Source organism: Arachis hypogaea, chromosome 19 (assembly GCF_003086295.3).
Source record: "Arachis hypogaea cultivar Tifrunner chromosome 19, arahy.Tifrunner.gnm2.J5K5, whole genome shotgun sequence".
NCBI lineage: Eukaryota > Viridiplantae > Streptophyta > Magnoliopsida > Fabales > Fabaceae > Arachis > Arachis hypogaea.
In genome coordinates this window covers 142880103-142907138 of record NC_092054.1, presented here as the reverse complement: position 1 = coordinate 142907138, position 27036 = coordinate 142880103, and the positions used below count along the sequence as shown (strand labels likewise).

The 27036-nt window shown below is 32.1% G+C and overlaps 2 protein-coding genes and 1 long non-coding RNA gene across 3 annotated transcripts; 2 read left to right on the top strand and 1 right to left on the bottom strand.

The window, feature by feature from the left end:
- The first annotated feature begins 6502 nt into the window (after positions 1–6502).
- Positions 6503–9666, top strand: LOC112779494 (transcription factor bHLH30). The gene is made up of 2 exons (XM_025823790.3): positions 6503–7461; positions 8739–9666. The coding sequence occupies exons 1-2, from the start codon at positions 6865–6867 to the stop codon at positions 9249–9251; spliced, it is 1110 nt and encodes a 369-aa protein (XP_025679575.1). The 5' UTR covers positions 6503–6864; the 3' UTR covers positions 9252–9666.
- Positions 6770–8235, bottom strand: LOC140181961 (uncharacterized). The gene is made up of 2 exons (XR_011877666.1): positions 8049–8235; positions 6770–7541 (listed from the first exon to the last, which is right to left on the bottom strand). It is a non-coding gene; the product is annotated as an uncharacterized lncRNA (long non-coding RNA).
- A 15349-nt stretch (positions 9667–25015) lies between the features above and the next one.
- Positions 25016–26645, top strand: LOC112778929 (uncharacterized). The gene is made up of 3 exons (XM_025823194.1): positions 25016–25438; positions 25507–26400; positions 26484–26645. Exons 1-3 carry the CDS (start codon positions 25016–25018, stop codon positions 26643–26645), a joined length of 1479 nt encoding a protein of 492 aa, XP_025678979.1.
- The last annotated feature ends 391 nt before the right edge of the window (positions 26646–27036 follow it).

The following is a 27036-nucleotide window of genomic DNA, read 5'->3' as shown; positions in this document are numbered from 1 at the left end:
TGCTACAAATAAAAGGTAAATTTTACTCGAGGTATATAGAATATATGTTTTACTTATTATACCAAGTGTCTTAATTAAAATTAAAACACCTACTAATAAAATTATTGATCACCATGTGGTGCCTATTTAGGTCTTAAGTTAATAGAATTTGTGTATGAAAAGTAAAATTACATGTGAAAATAAATTCTGCAGAGTTGTATTATTACTTGTTATTAGTTATTGATATAAGAGTAGTATTTATATAAAAAATATTTTTTTTTTCTTTAAGAAGACAACACATACTCTTTTTGATAACTAACTAAATTAATTTTGTCACTATTTTTGTATTATACTGGTATTATTATCATTCCTCTTCAAAATTAAGGTGGCTTTAGAAACAACCTTAAGTAGTTTGATACTAAACTTTGTAAATAAATTCAAGAAAATAGGCTTTGTAAATATATTAGCCACCTAGTCAATGGCTCTTATATACACCACATGTAGCTGACGTTGATTTACTCTATCTTTCACAAAGTGTAGATCAAGCTTAAAATGTTTGATTTTGCTGTGCAAGATTGGATTTGCGGACAAGAGGACAACACTTTCATTGTCACAGTATAAAGTTGGTGGTAATGTAATCTTTACTCTCAATTTTTGTAACGGATTTTGGATCCAAATAATTTCCGAGTCTGCAGCAGCAAGAGCACGGTATTCGGCCTCCGTGCTTAGGCTTGGTTTGGTAAAACTTTTCGAAGAAGTGCTTGTGCTTTTTAAAAGTTCAAGCTCCTCATTTTGTGTTTGGTAAATTAAAAAGATCACGTACTTATGCTTGCAGCTTTTAAAAGATCGGGGTACTTTTGAAAGCACCTAAGATAGAGCTTTTCAAAGTTGGCTTGTGCTTTTCAAAATTTAAAAGTCTAATATAACCTCATATATTAACTAATTTTTAAATTTAATGCTTGCATTTATGTCTATTATAGTATTTTTAAATTTTAAAAGCTATTTTACCAAATGCAATTGTTGTTGCTTGTATTTATTAAAAGCTATTTTTAATTTAATTTACCAAACATAAATGCTACAACTTTTAAAAAACCATCTTTTAAAAGTTAGCTTTTATAAGCTACTTTTGAAAAGTAAAAGCTTTACCAAACCAAACCTTAATCTACTAACGGATGCTTGCTTCCGACTTGATCATGAGACAAGATTTGATCCCATATAGATGTAGTAACCACATATAGAACGACGGTCATCTAAATCTTAGCCCCAATAAGAGTCTGAAAAAGCAAATAAATATAAGTCATTGCTAGCATGAAATACAAGACCATGAGTAATAATTCCAGAGAGGTAGCGTAATAATCTCTTAACACATTTTCAATGACTAATGAGAGGTCTCTGCATATATTGACACAATTTATTTACCGAAAAAGCTATGTCAGGACGGATGAGAGTAGCATATTGAAGGGAGCCCATGATCGACCTATAAAGAGAAGGATTTTCAAATTCATCCTCTCCATTTTTGGACAACTTAACCGAGGTAGTCATGGGTGTAGAAATCGCTTTAGATTCTTTCATGCCCAATATATTTCATTTGAGAAAGGTGGACAACACCAGATTCTAATTTGTTTGCCTCTATTTCTAAGAAGAAGCTAAATTTACCTAGATCCTTGAGGAAAAAGACATTGTTTAATTGATCAATAATCGACTGTATGGTTTAAGAATTATTTCCAGTAATTAGTTATATATAAGATAAGATCACCATCATGTTTATTTACTAAACCTGGGCAATTTACAAACCTGGGCAGCATCACCTTGTATAAAACCTGGTGGTTATTTCATAAAAATAAATTCATTCAAGTCTCCATTAAAAAATGCATTGTTAAAATTAAATTGACGAATTTGCCATTGATTTTTCAATGCAATTGTAAGAATAACCCGAATAGTTGTAGGTTTAATAACGGGAGCAAAACCTTGATCATAGTCGGTGCCCTCTATTTGATGATTTTCTTTGGCAACTAATCTTGCCTTATACTTCATAATTGCACCATTTGGATGGCATTTAATGACAAATATCCATCTGTAGCCTATCACTTTAGTATTTGTAGGTGCAGCAACAATAGACTATGTATTGGTCTTGTATAAAGCATTTAGTTCTTCAATCATTGCTTGATGCCAATGTTTAGATTGTAAAGCTTGAGTCACATTAGAGGGAATATTATTAATCAAATCAAGTTGAGGAGTTACCAATGTGTGATATAACTTGGGTTTACTAATACCCGATTTCAATCTAGTTTGTATAGGATGATTATTGGGTTTAATATGAGTCTTAGGAGCACTACCAAATTGTAACTCGATATTTGAGATAGGGAGACTACTAGGATGAAGTTGATTATTAGAAAAAGAAGGATTAGATGAGGATGGTGGGAGTGTAGTTAGTGAAAATTTAGTGTGAATAGGATGAGAAGTAGAATCAGGACTTTGATTATTGTGAGGATGATTTATAAGTCCCTCATTCTCTATGGTTGGTGTAGGTAAATTATGAGAAGAATCAGGAGATAAATTAAGGGTTGAATTAGATGGTACAGTGGAGATGGTAGTGTCCAAAGAAAAAACAAGAGAAGTATGAGAAAAATGGGTTCTGGTCTCAGGGGGCAGAATCAGTGGAAAATAATTCTGCATAAGGAAAGCATTGCTCATAAAAAATCACATGGCGAGTGATAATGATTTTGCTAGAATTTGTAAGGCACTTATACCTTTTATAGTGAGGAGCATATCCAAGAAAAACTTATAATTGAGATTTGAAATTTAATTTTGTTTGAGAATAAGGTTTTAAACATGGAAAGCATGCACAACCAAACACTCGCAAAAATTCATAATCTAGTTTCCTAGAGTGCATAAGTTCAAAAGGAGTTACCAAGTTTGTATTGAGAGATGGAAGACAATTGATGACGTATGTGGCTAAGAGGAAAGCATCATCCCAGTGAATTAAGGGAAGAGATGCTGTAGCAAGCATTGCCAAACCAGTCTCTATGATGTGACGATTCTTGCGCTCAGCCCTTCCATTTTGTTGATGCGTATATGGGCATGCAAGAATACCTGTACTTAATGCCTTGATCAGCGAGATATTGTGTAAAAATTTGTGATAAATACTCGTACCCATGATCAATTTAAAATCGCTTAAGCTTAAAACCTGTATGAACATAGTTTTATATTGCAAAAAAGCCTGAAAAATTTGAGACTTTGAATGCAGTAAATATATACAAGTATACCTACTAAAAGCATCAACAAAAGAGATATAATAATTAAAACCATGATATGAAGTTACCGGAGCAGGCCCCCATAAATCTGAGTAAACCATATTTAAAGGAGCAGTGTAATTATATTTATCAAGATTAAAAGGAAGAAGATGCATCTTTGCATTGTAACAAATTTCACACACATTAGATGGAACAATATTAGAAGAGACATGTATTTTGCATTTATTCATTATACTCAGAACTATTTTTGAGGCATAATGACCTAGTCGATGGTGCCACAACTTATAAGAATAAGATTTTGCAAGAAATGCCCTAGGTACATGATCACTAGAATTCCGATTGGAGAAAATATTATTTAGACTAGAACAAGGCACAGAAACACGTTCAAACACATAAATTTCTTGTCTAGGTGTTTCTCGGAGTAGAACCTCCTGAGTTTTCTGAGATTTAACAAGACAAAAATCAGCATGGAATTCAAAATAATAATTGTTATCAGCTGCAAATTTTGTTACACTAATAAGATTGTGTGCAATGTCAAGTGAATGCAAGAGTTTATCCAACAAGAAAGTTCTATGAGTATCAAGATTAATCAAATAATTTTTACCATAGTGTGTAATACTCGCACCTTTACCATTACCTAACATAATTTGTTCTGAGCCATTATATTCAGATGACGATAGCAGATTCTGAGCATCGCCAGTGACATGATGGCTAGCACCAGTATCGGGTAGCCACATTGAATTAGAAAATATTAAAGGAGTAGCCAAGTATGCCCTGAGATTATGAAAAGTGGATGGTGAAAGTGGTGGAGCCTGAGATACAGATTGAGATGAATTCATGGTAGATTGTTGATAAGAAGAATCAAATCGGTGAAAACAAGTCATTGCAGTATGGCCAAATCGATAACACACTTGACACCGAGGTCGTTGATCAAAATTGAAAAATCTGCCAGCACGGGAGAACCTTCCACCGCGTCCTCTGCGTCCTCCAAAGGGTGGTCTTGAAGATCCTCTATCAAATTGATCTTGTGTGTGGGTGTAATTTGCATGAACTACACTTAATTCAATTTTTTTAAATCTTTTAAATATTGCTTCATGTGCTAGTAATAAATCTTCAATCTCAATCAAAGAAAGTGAATCAGATTTAGTCATGATGGAAGATATGTATAATGCATACTCCTCAGTTAAACCTTCAGTTATGGCTGTGACATGATCATCAAGAGATAATACATGTTTAAGAGAGGCCAAAATATCAACAACTTCTCTAATCTGTTTGAGATATTCTTTTGCAGAAAGACTTTGCTTGCAGATTGTCTTAAGCTGAGCTCTTAATTGCTGAACACGAATCTTGGACACTTTAGCGAAGTGATCTTGAATCTTTGTCCACACTTGATGAGCATAAGCACAATCTAACATTTAGTTTTTGAGGGAATTATCAATGGTCTTTCACTTTCCATTCGGTATAAGCAGCAGATTCAGTTCCAACAAGACGTGCAGCCTCACTATCAAATTGAGTTGGAATTTTGGTTGCATCAAGATAATTATCTAATCTATTTACATTGATTACATGGAGAGTCAGTTGCTGCTATGTGCAATGTGTATCTTCATTGAGTTTGTTAATGGTGAAAATTGATAGGTTGGAAAAGAAAAAAGAAATGGTGGATAAAAAAGAGATTAAAACAGCCATAAATCTTGAACCAAAGTTATGGATATCATGATAGAATTTGTGTATAAAGAATAAAATTACATGTAAAAATAAATTCTGTAGAGTTGTACTAGTTATTGATATAAAAATAATATTTATATAAAAAATATTTTTTATTTCTTCAAGAAGACAACATAAACTCTTCTTAATAACTAACCAAATTAATCTTACCACTATTCTTATATTATACTGGTATTATTATCATAAGGGTTGTAAAAGTGTGTATTTCTTGATCTGTACGAGGATTCTTGTGGCTTAATTTAGAAGACAAAAATTCATGATAGGATATATCTAATTCAAATTCCATTTATGGATGGCGCATGCTATATAAAATTATGATTGAGCTATGAAATATTTTTTATGCATTATATGTTATATAAACATAATTTTTGAACATTGAACTACAGTTTGAATAAAAGTGGAAAAAAAATTGTCTAATGGAGGAATTTAATTTTAACTTATTAAATAAATTTCAAACATATCAATACAGTGCAGATTACTTTATTAATAGCGTAAAGTGTAAACACTCTTCACATTTTTGTTTTAATAACTTAAATGGCATAGTCTCCCCATATTCAATAAAAAAAAATACTTTAGTGTGCTATGCAATAATACATGTTTTCTATTTTCAAAGTACTTTTCAAGAATTAATTAGAATACTCATTTACACACGATAAATGTTATAAGAATAATGATAGAGAATTAATGTTTTTCAATTTATATTATTTTTTTAAAAAATTATTTTATCTGTCTTAAATTTTAAATCATTAATTTTTAATTTTACATTTTAAATTATAAATCTTAAACTCTAATTTTTTAATAAAAAAATTAACTAATATTGACTAACTAAAAATTAATTTTATATATTTTTTATGTTAATATTATATTTATATATTACATTCCAAAATTAAGTACATAAAATTATCGTAATTAAAAAGATATCCATAAGCATAATAAGGTCAGAGATTGCCGTAAGAGGAAAGGAAAGTGGAGTAGCAGCACTCAAAAAGCTAGTTTGAGTGAGAGATGAGAAGAAAATTTAGAAAGGTAAAGCAAATAACAAAAAAACGATGAAGGAACCAAAAAGAGAGCAACAAAGCACAAAGGAAAAGGAAAGTTTTGTTGAAGGGTAAAAGGATAAAAAGGGTCACCACCTTACCCCGCACAAAGGTTTGTGGCAGAAAAACACCCACCAAGTGAAAGAGATTTGACACTGAGCCAGAAAGATAGAGAGAGATCCAAACTCCCTCCTTGATAAACAATTAAAAAAAAAATCATAAATTACTTGCATATATTTATTTTCAAAAATATTTTTTTTAAAATTTATCTTATTTAATATTTATTAATTTCGGTATCGTATATTTATATGGTTTATATATATTTGAATAAACAAATATGGTAGGGGATTAATTAATTATTAATTGAATGCCCAAAGCATGATGATGATAGGATTAGAAGGAAGAATTAGAAGAGTATAATGAATGATCACACATGAAAAGGAGGTTTTGTAGTGTCCCACTTTATTTCTTTTTTAATATGTCTCTTAGCTTTTCACTAACCCCCTTGAATACCCTTTTCATTTTTATTCCTTGTGCAAGTGTAAAGCAAAACCTCTCCGAGCTTTTGTTCTTCTTCCAATCCTCCCTTTTTCTTAGTCACATCAGACAAAACCAGAATAAATAATAAAAAAAATTTGTAGACACATCATACAATACAAAACACCTACATTCCTACCTTATAAGCTTCTGACATTTTGAATCTCCATATATACATACATATTTCATTTACTAATTTAATATTAATATTATTATTGTCACTTGCAACAGGCACAGTTGCACAAAGATATTGTTATATAAAGCCTTGGAGTTTGTAATATTATTGTTGAATAGAGTTTTTCAATATATGTATATATATATATGAAAGGGAAATGAAACAGGAGATAGATCATAATCAGCATCAAGGGGAGTGTTCTTATTCTTCATCTTCTTACCAACAAGCCAACTTCTTCAACAATATGATGCATCAACACAACATGATGATGATGAGTAGTGATGACATGATCTTTGGAGGAGGAAGAGGCTTCATCAACAACAACAATATGAACATGATGAACATGAACATGTTGTCTTCTTCTGATCAAATGATGATGCATCAGCAGCAGCAACCATGGTCCATGCCATCAATACAAGAACTACCCTTCAACAACCATGAATCTTCTTCTTCGTTTATTGTGCCTCCACAACAACAACAACAAGCTTCACCATATGCAAGCTTCTTCAACAGTAGAAGGGTTCATCCATCATCATCTTCCATGCAGTTTGCAGCAGCATATCATCATCATCATGAGGGTGCTACTTCATCATTTGATCTGCAAGCTGAACTGAGCAAGATGACTGCTCAGGAAATCATGGAGGCTAAGGCTCTTGCTGCTTCCAAAAGCCACAGTGAAGCTGAGAGGAGGCGTAGAGAGAGGATCAATAATCATCTTTCTAAGCTCAGAAGCTTGTTGCCTAGCACCACCAAAGTAAGTCTTCTTCTTTTCTCTTTCTTCTCTTCTATCAAATCAATTCAATTCTTCCTCTCTAACTTCAATTTCTTAATAATCTGGATTTTAAAACAGATTCATTAAGGGTTTGATATGTGTTTATTTCATTAATTTATAAAAACCATTTCAAGAACTGTTCCAGTATTGTTGTTTCTTAGTCTTTATCTTAACAAACATTCTTATTGTTGTTATTGTTCCTTAATCATTGTCACAAAATTTAGGTATATATATATATATATATAACTATTGTAACACAATAGGTGTGTATTTTAGGATATATTTATTTTGTCAATAAAATAGTATATTTTTGTCAATTTTAAAAATAAAATTGATGGAATTAAAATATCAGAAACTATTTAAAAACACGGAATTGGTTAGTAACTTAACTATAGAGGTAGGCTTTCTGTATGATTGCTCTCTAGTTAATTATGAAGCTAGATGTGTTGTGTTTTGGAGAGTGTCTCTTGTCTTTCTTTGTTGTGTGGTAGTTCCGAGGAAAAGTAATTAAGTAGCTAAGCTAATTAATAGAGTAAAAGAAGAGAGAAAAGGGTAAAGGGAGGTGGTACCGTTAATGTCGCAGGGTTGATACGATAAAGAGGAACCAAGAAGCAGTCTCAAAAAGCTAATAAGCTTCTCTGCTAACTTTGCTGCTTAATGCTAATACAGATTATTGATTAGTCAAACTCACCTTCGAGAATTCAATTGAAAAGCACCCTTGTCAGTCACACACGCTCTCTTCCACATTATATATATGCATCACACTCTTGCTTCCACCACCACTAATATTTCTATCATGCCATAACCTACCAACTTCTCATCACACTATCATCACATTTTAAAGTTGATGTTACCAAATAAATAAAGGTGGATACTACCATGAAGATTTTATTATTGTCTTTATATGAAGATGCTTCTTTTTTACCATTAGATGATGAAATGTATGGTTTGATTTTGATGTGTTACAAAAGTGTTATTTTTTTTAAAGTGTGGCTAAACAAACAAAGTACACTTTTAACACAAGAATCTTCATAAAAAGATGTTTTTAGCATCTTCATTTGAGTAGTTGCCATAAATAAAAATATATATGGACTTTCAACTTCTCATATAATGTTTTACACGTTTTATTTAAATTTAAATATAATTAGATAATAATTTAGCTAAATATGTCAAATTGATACGAACATGACTGTACCTAAATTTTTATCTATTACAGTATTCTAGCTTGTATTGATAATTGTATGAAATAATAATTTCAGACAGATAAAGCATCATTGCTAGCAGAAGTGATTCAACATGTGAAGGAACTGAAACGGCAAACATTAATGATCGCAGAGACGAGTTCAGTTCCAACAGAATCCGACGAGCTCACTGTGGACGATGCATCTGATGAAGATGGCAAATTGGTAATTAAAGCCTCTTTGTGCTGCGAAGATAGGTCCGATCTCTTGCCTGAACTCATCAAAACCTTGAAATCAATGAAGCTTCGAACCCTCAAAGCAGATATCACTACACTCGGTGGCCGTGTCAAGAACGTCTTGTTCATCACCGCTGAACAAGATTACTACTCATCATCAACCGCCAATGAGGATCATCATCATCAACATGACCATAATAATAATAATAATAGTTACGAATACTGCATTAGTTCAATACAGGAAGCTTTGAAGGCAGTTATGGAGAAAAGTAATGGCGGTGTTGGGAATGAGCCTGGTTCTTCTTCTGCAAGTGTCAAGAGACAAAGGACTAATATCATATCCTCCATATCTTAGATCCAACGCTTTTATATTGCGGTTGCCATTTTACTGCATTTGCAAGATTGCAACGGTTATTTATTAGGTGAAAATTCATGTGCAGTTGTATTCATATGAATTTGATAGCTAAAAATAAATTTCAGCTATCAACTTTAGGTGAAAATAATTGTACTTGAATTTTCACTTGTTTATTAACTAAAGTTGAAGGTCTTTATAAAATTTTAGCGGATTAAAGGCCTAGTTTAGTTTGTTGTTATATATTTTTATATATCTTTTGATTTGAATTATATTATTTATATTGTAATCTTTTGTTTTTGGGGGGTGTTTTTTTCATGGTGTGCTGAGAAATGTGATCACTACTACTACAATGTATGTTGTTGTGTCCTCTATATATCAATATCATCATATATTTGAAGGAATGAGTTAATGATAATATGATGTGTATGTTTAGTATTTAGTGTTTTGTGTATGTGTAATGGTTGACAGCTTATATATACATTATGAGTGGTTGGATACAATGGATAGTGGGAAGAGAAACCTTCATGCATGTGCTTTGCTGTTGCATTTTTTTCTGGATTTCTAAATTATTGGTGACGATGTGAAGAGACTATTAGTGGTTAACATACATACATATATAGAACAATTTTTTATTTAAAAAATATTTATAAGTTTAAAACGATTATTTTATTTCTTTAAAAATATATATAATTAACTTTTTGAGTGTATGATTAAAATTAAAGTATCATCGGAATAACTAATTAACTTTTCATATGTAATTGTTTACAAAAATTATGTTTTCTATGTAACGATAACATCTAATTTTTTTTTTTTTTACCAAAGATATAAGACTCGAACCCGCAACATCTTAATTGAATATGGGAAGACTATGCCATTTGAGCTATTATTCATTGACAACAATAACATCTAATTAAATGTTAATATAAAAGATATTATATTAAAAGTGCATAAAATTAAGTTTTTTATACGATTAAAATTTAGCAAATTTAAGCTAAAAAATAGTTTTCAATAAAAAGCACCTTTTTAAAGTTCATGATTATTGATTATTTCAGAATTATTATATTTTTACGTAGCCAGTTGTTGACCATCATCCTAAGTATTATTACAAAGTATAAACGATCATTTCGTCTTTAATTTTTCTTATTAATTTTCTTGTATAAAATATATGCGTTTCTTTAAACAATTTAAACATAAATTAATTTTTTATATTTATTATAAGAAATAATCTTTATAAAATTAAGTAGATACTAGTAAACTAACTTTAATCTTCTAACAATTTAAATATAAATTAATAAATACTAAATAAAATAAATTTTAATTATTTTTGACTAATTTTTTTGTTATCAAATATTTGTGATATATACGGATATACAGGATATATAACTAAGGATAAATTGAACTATATATGGGTACAACTTTAACATTTTGTCTTTTATTATATAAATTTAATTTTAATATATTAATAGTATAAAAAAATTTTAAATAGTTATTCAATTATTTATTATGATGTCAATAAAAATAATTAATTTTTAAATTATTATTTAAAAATTATTTAGGATGTTCATATAAATTTTTTTCATACGTTATTATTAGTGCATTAAAATTAATTAACTCTTATTATATTTTACAATAACGAATATGAATTTCATCATTAATACGTTATTGTAATTCATCTATATACAAGCAGTGATACTAATAATTTGAGGTAAGACGGTTTACAATATAACGTGCATGTGATAAATGTGCACACTACTTATACAAGAATATAATTTTTCATATTTAATATGCGGTAGAATAAGTTTTATTTTTACTTTTCATGGTATACATGAAGTATTTCATTTGAGGCTAGTTTAAGAATTTTCTTAGAAATATACTTTTAGTGTTTTTAGATCAAGTTTTTCTCAATCTTATATATAAAAATTAAAAGAGTACACTAATTAAAGATTACGAGAAAATAATGCTATACACATACATGCAAGCTTTGTAAATCCAAACGTAATTACTGTTCGAAATAAGTAGTATGACCACACTTTAGTGTGTGTTTGGATTACAGTTTTACGGAAGTTTGCATAAAATTAATTTTGAAAACTTGATTTTGATAAAAAGTAAATTTGTGTTAAAGTGATTTATGTTTGGTAATTTTTGTATCAAAATTGATTATAGTAAAATAAATGTTGTTTGGCTTATACCATTCAAAATCACTGTTAGATAAAAAATTACTAAAATAGACCTCAACTTAAATAATTTTTTTTATATTATCCTATCATTCTAATTTAGATATTTAAATAGATCTTATTAATTAATTTTATAATAAAATTAATATTTACTTACTAAAATAAAAATAACATATAAAAATAGATAAAATATATTTTTAAATAAAAATAAAACAATATAAATTATATATATATATATATATATATATATATATATATATATATATATATATATAAAAGAATATTTAATCAAATATGTTACATTTTTTTAAGTATTAACTAAGAATGTTACTTTAATATTTTTTACATCGTACTTTTATTCTATTACTCTCAATAATCTTATTCTTAATATTAATTTGGAATCCAACATTTATGATTTTATTATTATCTATGATTAATTTTTTATTTAATTTATTTTTTTAATAGAATCATAATCTATGTTATAAAAAATTACACTAAAACATAGTATATGAGAATTACAATTATAACAGAGAGTACTAAAAATAATAAAAAAATTAAATATTTACTTTATAGTAATTGAAACAAATCTAAAAATTTTTTATGATCTTTTTATATAGTATATTTTTAGTATTTTTAGTATTCTTTTTTTAGTATGCTATAATTTTTTATTATTATTATTATTTATAGTTAATTTTTTGTTTAATTTACTTTACCTAATAGAATTAATAATCATATTATAAAAAGATAATAACAAACATTATACACAAAAATTACAATTATAAAAGTGTATAATATCAAATAAACAGTTGAAAAAAATAAAAATAATAAATAATAAAAAATATAGCTCATATAAATAGAAATAACAAGAATTTTATAAATAATATAATATACATGAAGGATAAAGTTGGTAAAAGATAAATAAATGGTTAGTATCCATGGCTAAAAGCTCATTAGGAAAACGCAGAAGCTAAAAATAGTTGTTTCTTGTAAACGTTGGTTTTGGTAGCAAAATCACTTCTGCGTTCATGAAAAAAAATTTGCCAAACCAAAAGTTGAAGCTTTCAAGAAATCTAAACGTGCTTCTTCTCTTCCAACGAGTTTCCCAAACACACCCTTAATCAATCATGTGTTAAATAATTTATTATTATTATTATATTAAAATGTTAATATAATAAGGTCCATGATTAAATTTAGAGATTTATCATTATGATAGTGATAATAATATTACGAGATAAATCTTTTATAATTTAATTTAAATTGTTCTTGGTTATAGAATTATTAAAAAGGACATTATAATCCGCAAAGATATATATATATATATATATATATATATATATATATATATATATATATATATATATGTCTTGATTAAATGGAGATTAATAGATCTCTTTTATTAAATTATATATATAGATTGTGTATATAGAGATATGACCATTGAACTGACTCAATTTGAGAATTTTTAATAGTTATAATTACCGCATATTTGTCAATAGGATATTTTCAAGATGAACATAGTAATAGAGTTTCTTTTGACCTGTGCCTATCATAGTAATTAATAATGTATTTATTATACTTTGATTCTGGATACATAATACCCTAGGGTGCTAGTTGAATGGATATTGGGTATGATTTAAATACTTGTAGAATTAATGATTAGTCAATAAGGAATCCATCAACTCTCGGTAAAGAGTTTGAGCTCTATGATTATAATGACTGATGAGATGAATAAAACATTGACCAAGGAAATTGAATGAATAAAGAAATGAGTTTCTTAGGTTATTCACAGTTGATTATAATAATAGTAACAAGTTAGAGTTTGATAATGACAATTAAACCATACTCTAAGGGTTAACCAAGAGTCGAAAAAGATGGAAGGAATTATACTTTATTCTTCTGAGGTTCTTAGTAAAAATATATTATTTCATACTATCGGGTCGTTGAGGAGTGTTGCTAGACGACAACCTTGATTAGTAAATTTAGTATGACTAATTTACTACACGCTTAGTATTGAACCTATGGAGTCACACACTAACGAGTGTTCTAATCTTTGTTGTAGAATTATTTAATTATTATTTTAATTTGATCAAATAAATAATTATATTAATTCAAATAGAATATTATTGTATTCTTTGCTAGCACCAAGAATATAATAATAATATGATAATTGAGAATATTAAATGAGATTTGAGAATAATTAGTTATTCTATTTCTGAATTTGAATTATAAATTTGGATAAGATCCAAATCGATTATGTTTTAAATTGCTATGATATGATTCATAAAATTTGAAGGATTCAGATTTGGAATTTCAAAATATGATTCAAATTTGAATTGAGAATCAAATTTAAAATCAATAACAAATATTATATATATGTATGCCAAGAGTAGTAGAGGAAAAGTGAGAGAATAATAAGAGTTTTATTCCTTTACTTCTACATACAAAAATGTATGTGAGCCTAATTCTTGGAGAAGAATTTTATGGTGTGTAAAAAGTTGCAAAGAGATTCTCAATTTAGATCACATATCCATTGGTCAAAGAGTTGATAGCAACGGTTAGCCTCGGTGTGGATACACATAGCGCCTTCGTACCATCGAAGGAGAAAAAGATTTTTACTAGCGTATACAGGTATTTAGATCTGATCTATATATTTTATATTATTGGAATAAAGTTTAAACACAAAATAGATCTTTAGGATTATCTTCTTTTCTTCCGCTGCGTGTTATGAATACATGGTAATTCTTCAGTGATATCAGAGCCAGGTTTTTTGTGTTTAAATTTTTATTCCTATTTTCTTAAAGTTTGTGAATTAATAGGATTAATTCAAATTGTTTTTTAAGCATGTGATGTATTTATTTCCATTGAGATGATTTTTTAATAAATTAATAGTTATTTTTTTAATTATTTAATTATGATTAAATTATCATTTTTTAATATAAAAGTTATATTTATAATCAAATATTTGATTTGATTTGATTTATTTATTAAATTTTATGATTTTGATCACAATAAAAGGAATAAGATGTAAAATATCTTTTGTTTGTTTCTGATATATATAAGTATATATATAAAGGTCAATTTTGATTTGATAATTTTTTAAGGCTAAACGTTAGTACATGAAAAATCAAATTTTGATTTGATTAATGTTTTTTGAACACTATTGTAACAACTCAACTTTCAATACGTCATGATCGTACTAAAAGTAAGGCGTTACTAACCTATTTTCCTTATTAGTTATTTAATATTGAGTGTAATACCCTAATGTTTTTAAACTGAGTTAAGCTTTACCTGGATTATATTTAGTAGCTGATATTCAAAATCTTGCGAAAATTTTAAAGTAATATAAAATCTTTTTATAAAATAATTTACATGTGTAAAAATATTGAATAACTAGTTTTTGTTAGAATAGTTATTAGTTGAAAAATATAAGTGGATCTGGAAATACTAACATGAAAAACAGGCATGCTAAACTATGAAGGCATAACAATAACAAGCTTTACTCATACCAAATAATTATAACAAGAAACATCATAGTTACAATTTACAATCACTCAATAAAAATAAAACAAGACACACCGAAAATCCTAATTCTCTTAATTTGTATAACTATGGCTAAAACAATCACATATTCTTCCTTCTTAAGGTAAACACTTAATGTTTTATATCTATGTTCTCGATAGCTTGCTCCCACTGGTGCACTTGTCTTTTCACCTCAACTGAGCAGTGTATTACTTTGTACTGCATCGTTCCTGAAGATGGTATGGAGAGAGGGGTGAAAAACAAAAGTTTCTCAGTAATTTATCTATATGGTGTCATCGTATTCATCCCCAGCCACTCCAGTTTTAAAATAAAAACAGTGATAATGTAATGTTGTTTAATTATTATTTTCAAAAGTCTTTATTAGTCGGAGTGGTGTGACTTTTAGATACTTCTCATTTACCTATGTTATGACATGTGTGATGCATACAAAATGGCTATAGTGTTAAAACATATAAAGGTAAACTCATAAATCTTGGTATGATGTTCTCATAGGCCATAAAGCAAGGCAAAATAAATAATAAATAAGAGAAGAATAGTAACATTGTCATAGATAAGTCAAACAGAATAAATCTGAATAAAATAAAGATCTTAAACAATATCATATATCATACAAAAGGAACTTTGAATAAAGAAGGATCTTTGAATGCAATAATAAACATAATCATAAATAAAAAAAAGGATAAAAGAAGAATAACCATGATCACACTTTTTATTGCACTTTTCATTACTTTTTCTCGTAACTTTTATGGAAGGTATTAAGCTCAAACCGGTATAAAAAGTGGGAGTCCCCTTCCCTTACCGAAGGTTCTTATCTCAAACATTTTGGCGATCACCTTCCCTTACCAAAGGATCATCTCGATCGATCACCCTCTCTTACCGATGGATCATCTCGATATCTTGTCTTTGGGGGTCACCTTCCCTTACCGAAAGATCATTCCTTCAATTCAATTTACAATCAAGGTTATTTAGACATACACAAGAGGGAAGTTATGACAACCAAGATATATTATTATAAAATTGATGGGAGTCCCCTTCCGTTATCGAAAGTTTCCAAAAGTTTGCCGATCACCTTCCCTTACCGAAAGATCATTCTCTCAGTTCTTTAATACACATAAGATTGTTATTATAATTCATAATACGTATGAAGGAAAGAGACATTATATCATGACATTTAATGCTAACATCTATATATGACATATAAAAATTAGCATAAAATCCCCTATCTTGAGTAAAGTTTCGATAGGTATTCTGATGCAAATATATGCGATTTGTTAGTGAAGAGAGACTTGTTCCATAGCTAGACTTTGTGTATACTAGAATGTTTTGTATAGAAAAAGGAAATAGAGTAAGAAAGGAAGGATTAAATAGCTCTCAGGTATGTGCAGATTATGTTAAGAGGCATTTAGGTGAAATCTTCAATCTGAATCGTCACTTTGGGAACCCTATAATGTTTTCTACGTTTGGAATTTGGAAATAGCTATTAGAGACAAATTTATAGAGAATTGAATTAGCTTTAAAAAAAATCTTAAATAAAGTCAATTGAACAACCACAGCTTGAGATATTCTAGAAATACTGTTAGTATATTAGGCTGGCTGATAAGAGCGTGGTTTTCTACTATGAACTTGTAACTGATTTATCTACCTAATTTAATTTGAATTTGATTTTATACTGAACTTGCACAATAGAGCTAGTATTCTTATATTTTCATATAACTAAATATCATTCAAATCTAATAAATGTAGAATTAATTATGACTATATTTTAAAAGGTTGTTTATTGTCGGTTAGAGATTTACTACCACTAATACTTTCATATGTTTAAATTTTAAATTCAAATCTTAAATCATTACCATTTTAATTAATTAATTAGTTATTAAAAAAATGACTTGATTCAAAAAGTTGGGATGTTACATTGAGCTTTTAGTTCGAAATCGTATTGCAATCTTTAATAAAATGCCAGATAATTATTTTCAACTCACTAAAAATCATATATCAAACATCACCAAGTAATAATAATCACATAATTACTAATAATAATAAATCTTATACAAGTAAATTAAAATAAAATTCAGATACAACACATATCCCTTTGTATAAAATAAAAATCTTAAGCAACAAGTGAGGGAACTCTATGAAAATAACTTAACTCATAAATAAAGTCAATAATCACCCTCAGTTTCAAACTGAGTCTTCAAACCTGTATCACTGAAAGAGTAGAAGATATTGGGATGAGAACAAACCACAGGTTCTTAGTAGGGATGGGAATACCATCAAAATAAAGAAATACTTGCAAATAGAATTAATTCCATTATAAAATAATTTTTTTTGAAGTAATCTTTTGAAAAAGTTTGGTGAAAAACTTACTTTAAAAGGTATTTAAAGAAATTCCTTTAACTTACAAATTAGTAAGATGAATAGTTTAATGAAACAAAAAGGACCAAAGACGTGCCTAGTGACTTCCTACCCAACTCACCTCGCTCACTCCTATCCAAATAATATATACATTAGAATACTCAATCAACACCTAGTCAACTTGCCTCAACCTTCATTACCACATACCAGAAACCATCCTCATCACGCCTCCACTAAAAAGGGTCTCTCAGATAAACATACACATACAAAACAAACAAAGAAATCACAGATAGGATTCAAGTACAGCAAGTAAAACAAGTAGCAGATGAACATGGCTAAGTAGTTAAGCAAATAAAAACAAATACACACTCAATCAAAACATACAAATGCATATGATGCATGTCTGTCCTGTGGCTAATGAACTTATCTGTCGGTTATACAGCCAAACCGACATGTCCTGGTAGCTAACCATTGCACAATCCCTCGATGCACATCCCCATGAGTCTATGTATAGCTTTTTCTCATATATATATATATATAAAATCGCTCAATGGGGGTACCATTCCCGGGAATTTATATGCTCCCGGTCACCCTTACGTCGTAGGGTCAACAGAATATCGAGTCTCAACCTGGAACACGTGGTGGCAAGCCACGGTACTTTATCCAAGAAAACTTGTATCTCAGATAATTTAGATAAATAAGCCATATGAATATTTCAATCATAATTCATCAATATCCACATCATTCTCAATCATGTCTCATTCATCACGAATCTTGTCATCAATATCATAACCTACGTCATCAATCACAGTCATCACCCTACATCACTATAATTAACCAGAATCATCACCGGATCTCACACAACTCAATTTTCACTAAATCACACCTGACACCTCAATTTCAAAGACAACCTTCAAACAACTCACTAAACTCGCCTCCAAATCAACAGCACACATTTTTCATCATATTCCTTAAAATAACTTTCTTCTTTTAACTCTTATGTTCAATTTTATTAAAAATATTAAACCCACTTTTCTATTCCCAAATCCTTGAATTTATACTCAATTTCCTACTTTAAAGTCTTTGGCTAGTTAATCAAATCTCTTCTCATTATTAGAAATCAAATGAGTTTAAAACTACAAGTTAACAAAATTATAAGAATCTGATTTTCTTTAATAATCTTTAAAAACATTCAAAACATACTTCTTTTATTAAAGCTACTTAAATCAAAATCGTTTTCAAAATCACAACTAAAACTTCTTCAAAATTTTTAGAAAAATTCCGGCAGCACCTCCCCTAAAAACTGGAGTTTGCCACCCATTACGGGTCCCCTATTTTCAACTTCGACTCAATCAAAACCAACATTTCAAATTAACATTTTCAAATCCATCTTTCATAATCAATCAGAACCAATTTCAAACAAAGATTCAAAATCAATATATTCAATCATTTTTGCCAGAAACTCATAAAAAAATTGACAAATCAATAATCAATTTCGCCACAACTTCAATCACAACAGAAAATCATTTCAAGCACAGAAATTAATTCACTTGCATCAATTCACTAAACTCATCAGGTATTCAACCCCAAAATATTTTAACTTTAAAACGATCCCCTACCTCAGTTAGCCGAGTCCGCATAACTTATCATGACAATTCCTTTTCCTTTTAATTCATGGCAATAGCGACAGCATTAACCCAACGAAAATAGCAACAACTCTGACACCTCTTATAGCGACCGCGTTATTACAAATTGCAATTACAGTAGCTAAAACAGCTTCAAGAAACCCAGACAAGGACATATACAAAAATCGAATAAGAAATAAGCATGGCAAAGACAGTAAAACATGTAAATGACCTAGAATCGAAAAAGATATCCGACCAGAATCATTAGGAACAGCTCCCGTGTCGGCTCCTAGCGGCAGAAAAACAGAAATTAGACCCGGACATCCGTCCTAGCAGCAGTAGCTTCACTCCAAGTGATTAAGGCAGCGGAGACACCAACAATAATAACAAACAAGGAGCAGAACAAATTTTCAAGAAAGGAAGTAGAGTTACCAGTAAATATGGCCCGCTTTCGGCGACGGCGTCGGCAGTGGCGAAGCTCCCACGAAGCTCCCTATCCTCTATCTCGTGCGTCTTGTTCCTCATAGTGACGGTGGCCTAGCAGCAACGGTGGTAGGACGCTGATGAGCGGATAATTTATACACTTTTTGGCATTATTTTTAGTATGTTTTTAGTATATTTTAGTTAGTTTTTATTATGTTTTTATTAGTTTTTAAATAAAAATCACAATTCTGGACTTTACTATGAGTTTGTGTGTTTTTCTGTGATTTCAGGTATTTTCTGGCTGAAATTGAGGGACCTGAGCAAAAATCTGATTCAGAGGCTAAAAAAGGACTGCAGATGCTATTGGATTTTGACCTCTCTGCACTCAAAGTAGATTTTCTGGAGTTAAAGAAGCCCAATTGGCGCGCTCTCAATTGCGTTGGAAAGTAGACATTCTGAGCTTTCCAGCAATATATAATAGTCCATACTTTGCCCGAAATTTGATGGCCCAAACAGGCGTTCCAAGTCAGCTCAAGAATTCTAGCGTTTAACGCTGGAACTGGCACAAAAGCTGGCGTTTAACTCCAAAAAAAGTCTCTACACATGGAAGCTTCAATGCTCAGCCCAAGCACACACCAAGTGGGCCCGGAAGAAGATTTCTGCATTAATTACTGATTTCTGTAAACCCTAGGCTACTAGTTCTCTATAAATAGGACCTTATACTATTGTATTTTTAATCTTTGATAAGTCTTATGCTATCTTAGACACGTTTGAAGGCTGGCTATTCGGCCATGCCTAGACCTTGTTCTTATGTATTTTTAACGGTGGAGTTTCTACACACCATAGATTAAGGTGTGGAGCTCTGCTGTTCTTCATGAATTAATACAAAGTACTATTATTTTTCTATTCAACTCAAGTCTATTTCTTCTCCAAGATATTCATTCACACCCAAGAACATGATGAATGTGATGATTATGTGACACTTATCACCATTCTCACCTATGAACGCGTGACTGACAACCACTTCCGTTCTACATGCAAACAAGCTTGAATGTGTATCTCTTGGGTTTCTAATCTCAGATTGGAACCTTCGTGGTATAGGCTAGAATTATTGGCGGCCATTCCTGAGATCCAGAACATCTAAACCTTGTTTGTGGTATTCTGAGTAGGATCTGGGAAGGGATGACTGTGACGAGCTTCAAACTCGCAATTGTTGGGCGTGTGACAAATGCAAAAGGATCAATGGATCCTATTTCAACATGATCGAGAACCGACAGATGATTAGCCGTGTGGTGACAGTGCATTTGGAATGTTTTCACTGAGAGGACGGGAACGAAGTAGCCATTGACAACGGTGATTCCCAACATAAAGCTTGCCATGGAAAGGAGTATGAATGATTGGAAGAAGGCAATAGGAAAGCAGAGGTTCAGGAGGAACAAAGCATCTTTATACGCTTATCTGAAATTCCAACCAAAGAATTACATAAGTATCTCTATCTTTATTTTATGTTTTATTTATCTTTTAATTATCAATTCTCCATCACCATTTGAATCTGCCTGACTGAGATTTACAAGATGACCATAGCTTGCTTCAAGCCGATAGTCTCCGTGGGATCGACCCTTACTCACGTAAGGTTTATTACTTGGACGACCCAGTGCACTTGCTGGTTAGTTGTGCGAAATTGTGATTCACGTTTAAGAGCTCCAAGTCCTTTGGCGCCATTGTTGATGATCACAATTTCGTGCACCAAACGCGGCGGCTCGGAACGGCGACACCGCTCACAACGATGACGGCGGTGGGCTTGCGGCTCTACACGGCGGCGACAGAGGCAGCTTCCTCTCCTTCTTGTTGCGGTTCCGTTCGCGAGTCTCTTTCTCACTACTCTAAGAACTAACGTATTACTTGTCGTGTCTAAGATCGCACGTGGCATTAAAATAAATCTCGAATTTACTCAGAAGGACACAAGATTTTAGAAGGAAATGACAAGCGACAAAGACAGTAATCATAAAAATTTGAAAGAACTAATGAAATTACAATTAAACATGGATGCACAAGCAATGAGGAGTGCTGAAAAGGAGTCAATTGGTAACTACAAGGATAAATCTTGAATCAGAAAAATTTCAATAGGATCAATAAGAAGAAAAATAGCGTATTAGTTTGAAACAAATTCAAGCTGAGTCAAAGAAGTATGAGATTTTACAAAAGAGAAATTATCAAAACCAATAGTAACGCAACGCAGCGGATCAACTTCAAATTATTACACGAATTTCATAGTTCGTGGAGGAATATGAGATCAGCAACTGTGTTGCAAGAGTTTTTAACATAGTTGAAAATGTAAATAGATCAAGATATGCGTAAGGTACAGATTGTGAAACAAAGAAATATAAACTACATTTCAAGAAAATGAAAAGGTTAAACGATACTTCAAATTACACGTCACGATTAGAATGTATAAGCCAATACTGCCTAACTAAAAGGAGAACTTAACATTTTCAAAGATTTAAGAATCCGTGTCATACCCAAAACAATTTTCAAAGAGATAAGCGTAAGTATGTTCAATGAGATGCAAATCTCAGTAAGAGAAGAATAAGCGACAAAGATAAGATTCACATGAATTCAGAAGAAGGCGTAGGATTATAACTAAGCAACGATGTATATGCACGAGAAAATGTTCCAAAAAGTGTCATTTCGCATCTTAACAAGAAATATTGAATCTAGGAACTCTATAAGGAACAAGAAAAGGATAGCAGTAAATTAGATCAAAATAAGCTAAAACCAAATCAGAGGAGCACAAAGTTCACCAGTATATGAAAGAATGGTTCAAGTTACCAATAAACAATAATGGTAAAAAAGTTATGAAGTATGCCAGAAAGAAGAATCAAAATACAAATAGAAAAGAATTTTGATTTCAAAGAACTCCAATAGTAACTATAAAGGAAAACAAGGCAATTATATATTTATGAAGTTCAAGAGAGTCAATAAAAATGTAAATATTGCGTCTTGTTAAAACAGATTCAAGTCGAATTAGATTATGCAAGATTTGTGAAATGAAAATTAGTTAGACTAAGGATAAAATATTTTCTCAAAAATCTTGAAAGATGCTTTAGGTACATAATCAAATAAGAATTTGCATAAAAACAATAGCGAGGTTGATAGGAAATCAAGTTATAATCTTAAGAAGGAATTTGAATCTAAGAATTTTGGTAAGAACAATAAAAAAGAAGAACAATGCACTCTTTTGAATCGAATTTAAGCTGGGTCGAAAAGAATACTAAAAATCGATGGTAGTGTTAACAAGGAATGGATAAAATCAAGAAGGAATGAATTCACTTTCTCAAAAGAAATATAAAAGTATTGCATCCAAACAACTCAAATTAAAATTAGATATGCAAAGTTTATAAGATAGAACTCAATTGAGCTACGAGCAAAAATATTTTCTCAAAATCTTAAAAAATACTCGGGTGCAAAATCACATAAGAATATGTAAAAAAAAAAAAGAGTAAAATACCAATTATGCCCCCGAATTTGTAAAACGCTGACAAAAATAACCCTAATATTTGATAACAACAATCATACCCTCGAACAATTTAAAAACGCTACAAAACTGACTAACCGTGAGGAGAACCCTTCTCCGTTTAACGGAGCTTGGTGATGTGGCAAACGAAAATCCAACGTAGCCTCCGTATTAGGATCTCAATCCCTTATCTCCCTATATCCCTAATTTATGAAACCCTAATTGCCCAATTCAAATGAAATTACTAAATTAACCTTTAGTGAAAGACCATATTTAACTAAGACTATGTTGGACGCGCGAAAGTGAAGAGTTTCTTGGTGGTGGTCTTTACTTGTCTTCGTCACTTGTCGCTTTATATCCGTCTGTTGGATTTGGTAACGTCACATGCAGTGTCACGTTTGGCGTTGATACGGAGTGAAGAAGTCGCCATGGAACAACCAAGGTTTTGGTAAGCATTTTATGTTTCCGTTGTTTTTATTATCAGTTGTTTGGGGTTTGAATATGGAGGTATGATGATGGTGTTTTGATGTGTTGTGTTAGCTGATTATGACTTTTGTGATTATTTTTGTCAGATGGCTATGCATATCACATTTGTTTATCACCATCAGGGTTGGTTAGAGAAAGATGCGGATGGTGTGCTGAAGTATAATGGTGGTTCAGTGAGTATCATCGAGAGGGTGCACGTTGATACATGTAATCTATTCCTTGTGGAAGGCTTGTTTCTAGATTTAGGTTATACTAGGTATAATGAAGTTTATTGGTTGGAGCCAGGGAAGGATTTAGCTAATGGGTTACGGGTGCTCAGGAGGGATGCCGATGTGGTTAAGTTGTGTGATGCTGCATTGAGGAATGAAAATAGGGTCCACTTGTATTTTGAGCATCCAGTTGATGCGGATCCAGAGTATGTTGATGAGGCTGAGGTTATCGGTAATGAAGAAGTTGAGATTCCTCGTTTAGAAGATCAGGAAAATCAGCACCAGGAACCCCAACAAAATGAAGAGGATGAAGGATATGAAAAGACAGAAGTAGAAGGAGATCCTTCAGAAAATGAAGCAAATTATCAAGATGATCCCCCACAACACGAGGAGCAAGAGTAAGAAGAGGATGAACCAACGTTGAACAAAGGGGGGTATGATGCTGCGTTGCCAGATGAGGCTGCTACTGAAAAGCTTTCTAATCAAACTCAGGCTACAACAACTAAAAATGAGGCCCCCAATTTAGGAGACAACCATCAGACACATGTTGAAGACCAGGAGGGGCAACGTAATCCTGAAGAAGCTGATGGCAGGGGAAGAAAACGCAGGAAGAAACATGCGAGGCCCCAACCATCTGGTAGAGCTCAACCTGCACAACAAAATAATTGTGATGCACATGCTGGTAAGCATATGAATTGTAGATCCTAGTAGTAATATTGTTTATTGTTGGGATTGTGTTTTACTTATCATAAGTTGTTTATTAATTAATAACCTAATCATATGAATGCGTAATGTTGTAAAATTAGATGAGGATGCATGTTGTGGGGTTCAAGGCCGGAGGAATCATCGAAGACCCCGTCCATCCGGACAGAGGATTCTGCCACCTAGGGAAGAGAATCAGGCTCCAAGGGTGGTTGTTCCTAACCCACATGACCATGATGAAAAGCCCATTGAGTATCAGTATCATTCTAAAGAGCTGCACACCCCACCCGGTTCTGATTCTGAGGATGAAAAATCGGTATTCCCTCAGCATAATCCTGATACAAAATTTGGCAAAATTAGACTGGTGTTAGGAATGGAGTTTGGCATGATGCGGCAGTTTAAGGATGCAGTCAGGAAGTACAATATTTAGCTGGGCAGAGAAGCCTTTTTTCTCAAGGTTGAACCACATAGGTGCAGCGTCATCTGTTACAACGAAAATTGTCCATGGGAAGTTTACTGTGCAAGGAGAAACCAGCCACCTAGTTACCAAATCAAAACATTGGTCGATGAGCACACATGTCCAAGGAGTAACAAAAGCAGGTCAGTCACTTGTAAATGGGTTTCGAAGGAGTTGATTAGCAAGATTAGGGTGTGTCCTAACTTGTCTCATAGAGAGGCTCGAGATATGTTCAAGGTTGAGTTTTATATATGTGTCGGAGAGAGAATGATGTTTAGGGCAATGGAGAAGGCTAAGGATGTCATTGAGGCCACAGAAAGGGAACAATATTTGAAGTTAAGGACTTACTTGAATGAGCTCCGTAAGGCCAACCCAGGATCCACTTGCTGTATGAGCACAACCCCACAACAAGAAAGGTTGCCTAAGTTTAGAAGTCTTTACATCTGTCTAGATGCCTGCAAACGGGGATTCAAGCAAGGATGTAAGCCTTTCCTATGCCTTGATGGAGCATTTTTGAAGGGTTATTTTGGGGGGCAGCTGCTGACAGTCGTTGCTCAGGATGCCAACAATCATCTATTCCCAGTTGCATATGGAGTAGTTGATGCAGAAACAAAGAATAATTGGAAAGAATTTCTAGAGTATTTGTTGGAGGATATCGGAGATCACAGGCAATTTGATTGGCACTTTATGTCTGACAAACAGAAGGTAACTTGTCTGTAACTTGTGTCTTCAATTATCTTATAGTATATGATGACCAACTTAGTTATAGACAGGGGCTGATTCCTGCTCTACAAGAAGTTATGCCAGGGGTTAATCACAGGTTTTGTACTATGCATATGTGGAGGAATTTCAACAAGCGCTGGAAAGACCTAGAGCTTAAACAGTTGCTATTTCAATGTGCAAGGGCATTGACTGACCAGGAATTTAATGAAGGTATGGATGCTATCAAGAGAATTAATACTTCTGCATGGAAATATCTGTCGAAGTATGAGCAAGAAACTTGGTCAAGATCAAGATTCTCTACTTGGCCTAAAGTGGATAACATAACCAATAACAACGCTGAGTCACTTAATGCAACCATGGTGGGGCTAAGAGGCAAGAGCATCATTATCATGCTAGAGGAGATTAGATATTACCTCATGAAGACTATGGCAACACATAAAGATGCACTAATGGCCTACACGGGAAAATTGGCTCCTATCCAAATGAGCAGATTGGAGAAGGAAAAGAAGGAAGGAAATTACTGGGAAGCTCAATGGGTGGGAGACGATGACCACAATGTCTTTGAAGTTAGAAGGCATGGTCGAATAGTTCGAGTCAACACTGAGGACAGGACTTGCACTTGTAGAAAGTGGCAACTGACAGGTCTGCCGTGCTGTCATGGAGTTGCTGCAATTCAAAGAAAAAATCATCGACCAGAGGATTATACCCACCATTGGCTGACCATGGAGGCATACAACAGAACATATCAATTTCACATCAACACTGTCCCTAGTCAAGAGTTTTGGGCTGATGCAGAGGGCCTGCCGTGTCTCCCTCCACCTTATAAGAGGCCAATAGAAAGGCCTACAAAGAAGAGAGCACGACATGAATCAGAGAGTCATAGTGGGAGCCAGTACAAACTCAAGAGGAGCTATGGAAAAACAAGCTGTAAATATTGCAAAAAGGTAAATAAAAACTCACTTGTTCCACAACTCTTGCTGTTGACTGTTCTTTTCTGTTGATGCTTGGAATTATGTTGTCTTCGTAGGTGGGACACAACTCCAGGACCTGTCTGGATAAGAATCATGTTGCACATGGGGAAGATGCAGATGCACAAGAAGCACCTCAAGGAGGTCAGCCAGTAACAGGAGGAGTTGTGCCACCCAGGGGCTTACAAGACATGTCAGACTCAGAGCAGGAGATGTATTGAGAGGAAACCATGGATGCAGTCGAAGAGGAGCTCACACAAGGCCATCCACAATCTGAAGCTGATGAAGAGGTAGCACATTTTTCAATAATTGCTGTTTACACTAACTTTAGATGTATTAATTAGAGTTAATTTATTGTAGGCCAACATGAACACATCCAGTTCAACTAGTCATGCTGAAACAAGGAGATCTGCTAGATCCAACCTTGCAAGGAGAGCACCAAGATCTACTAAGAGTGCTACAACAACTCCTAAAGCTCCCTCCAACACTGCTGTGGCTGCTGCAGCATCTATTAGCAGGGAAAGAATCAGGGTAAAGATACCTATTATGAGACCCTCCTTAGCCCAACCGCATCTGAGGCCCACAGCTATAGCTCCAACAGCCCAACACCAT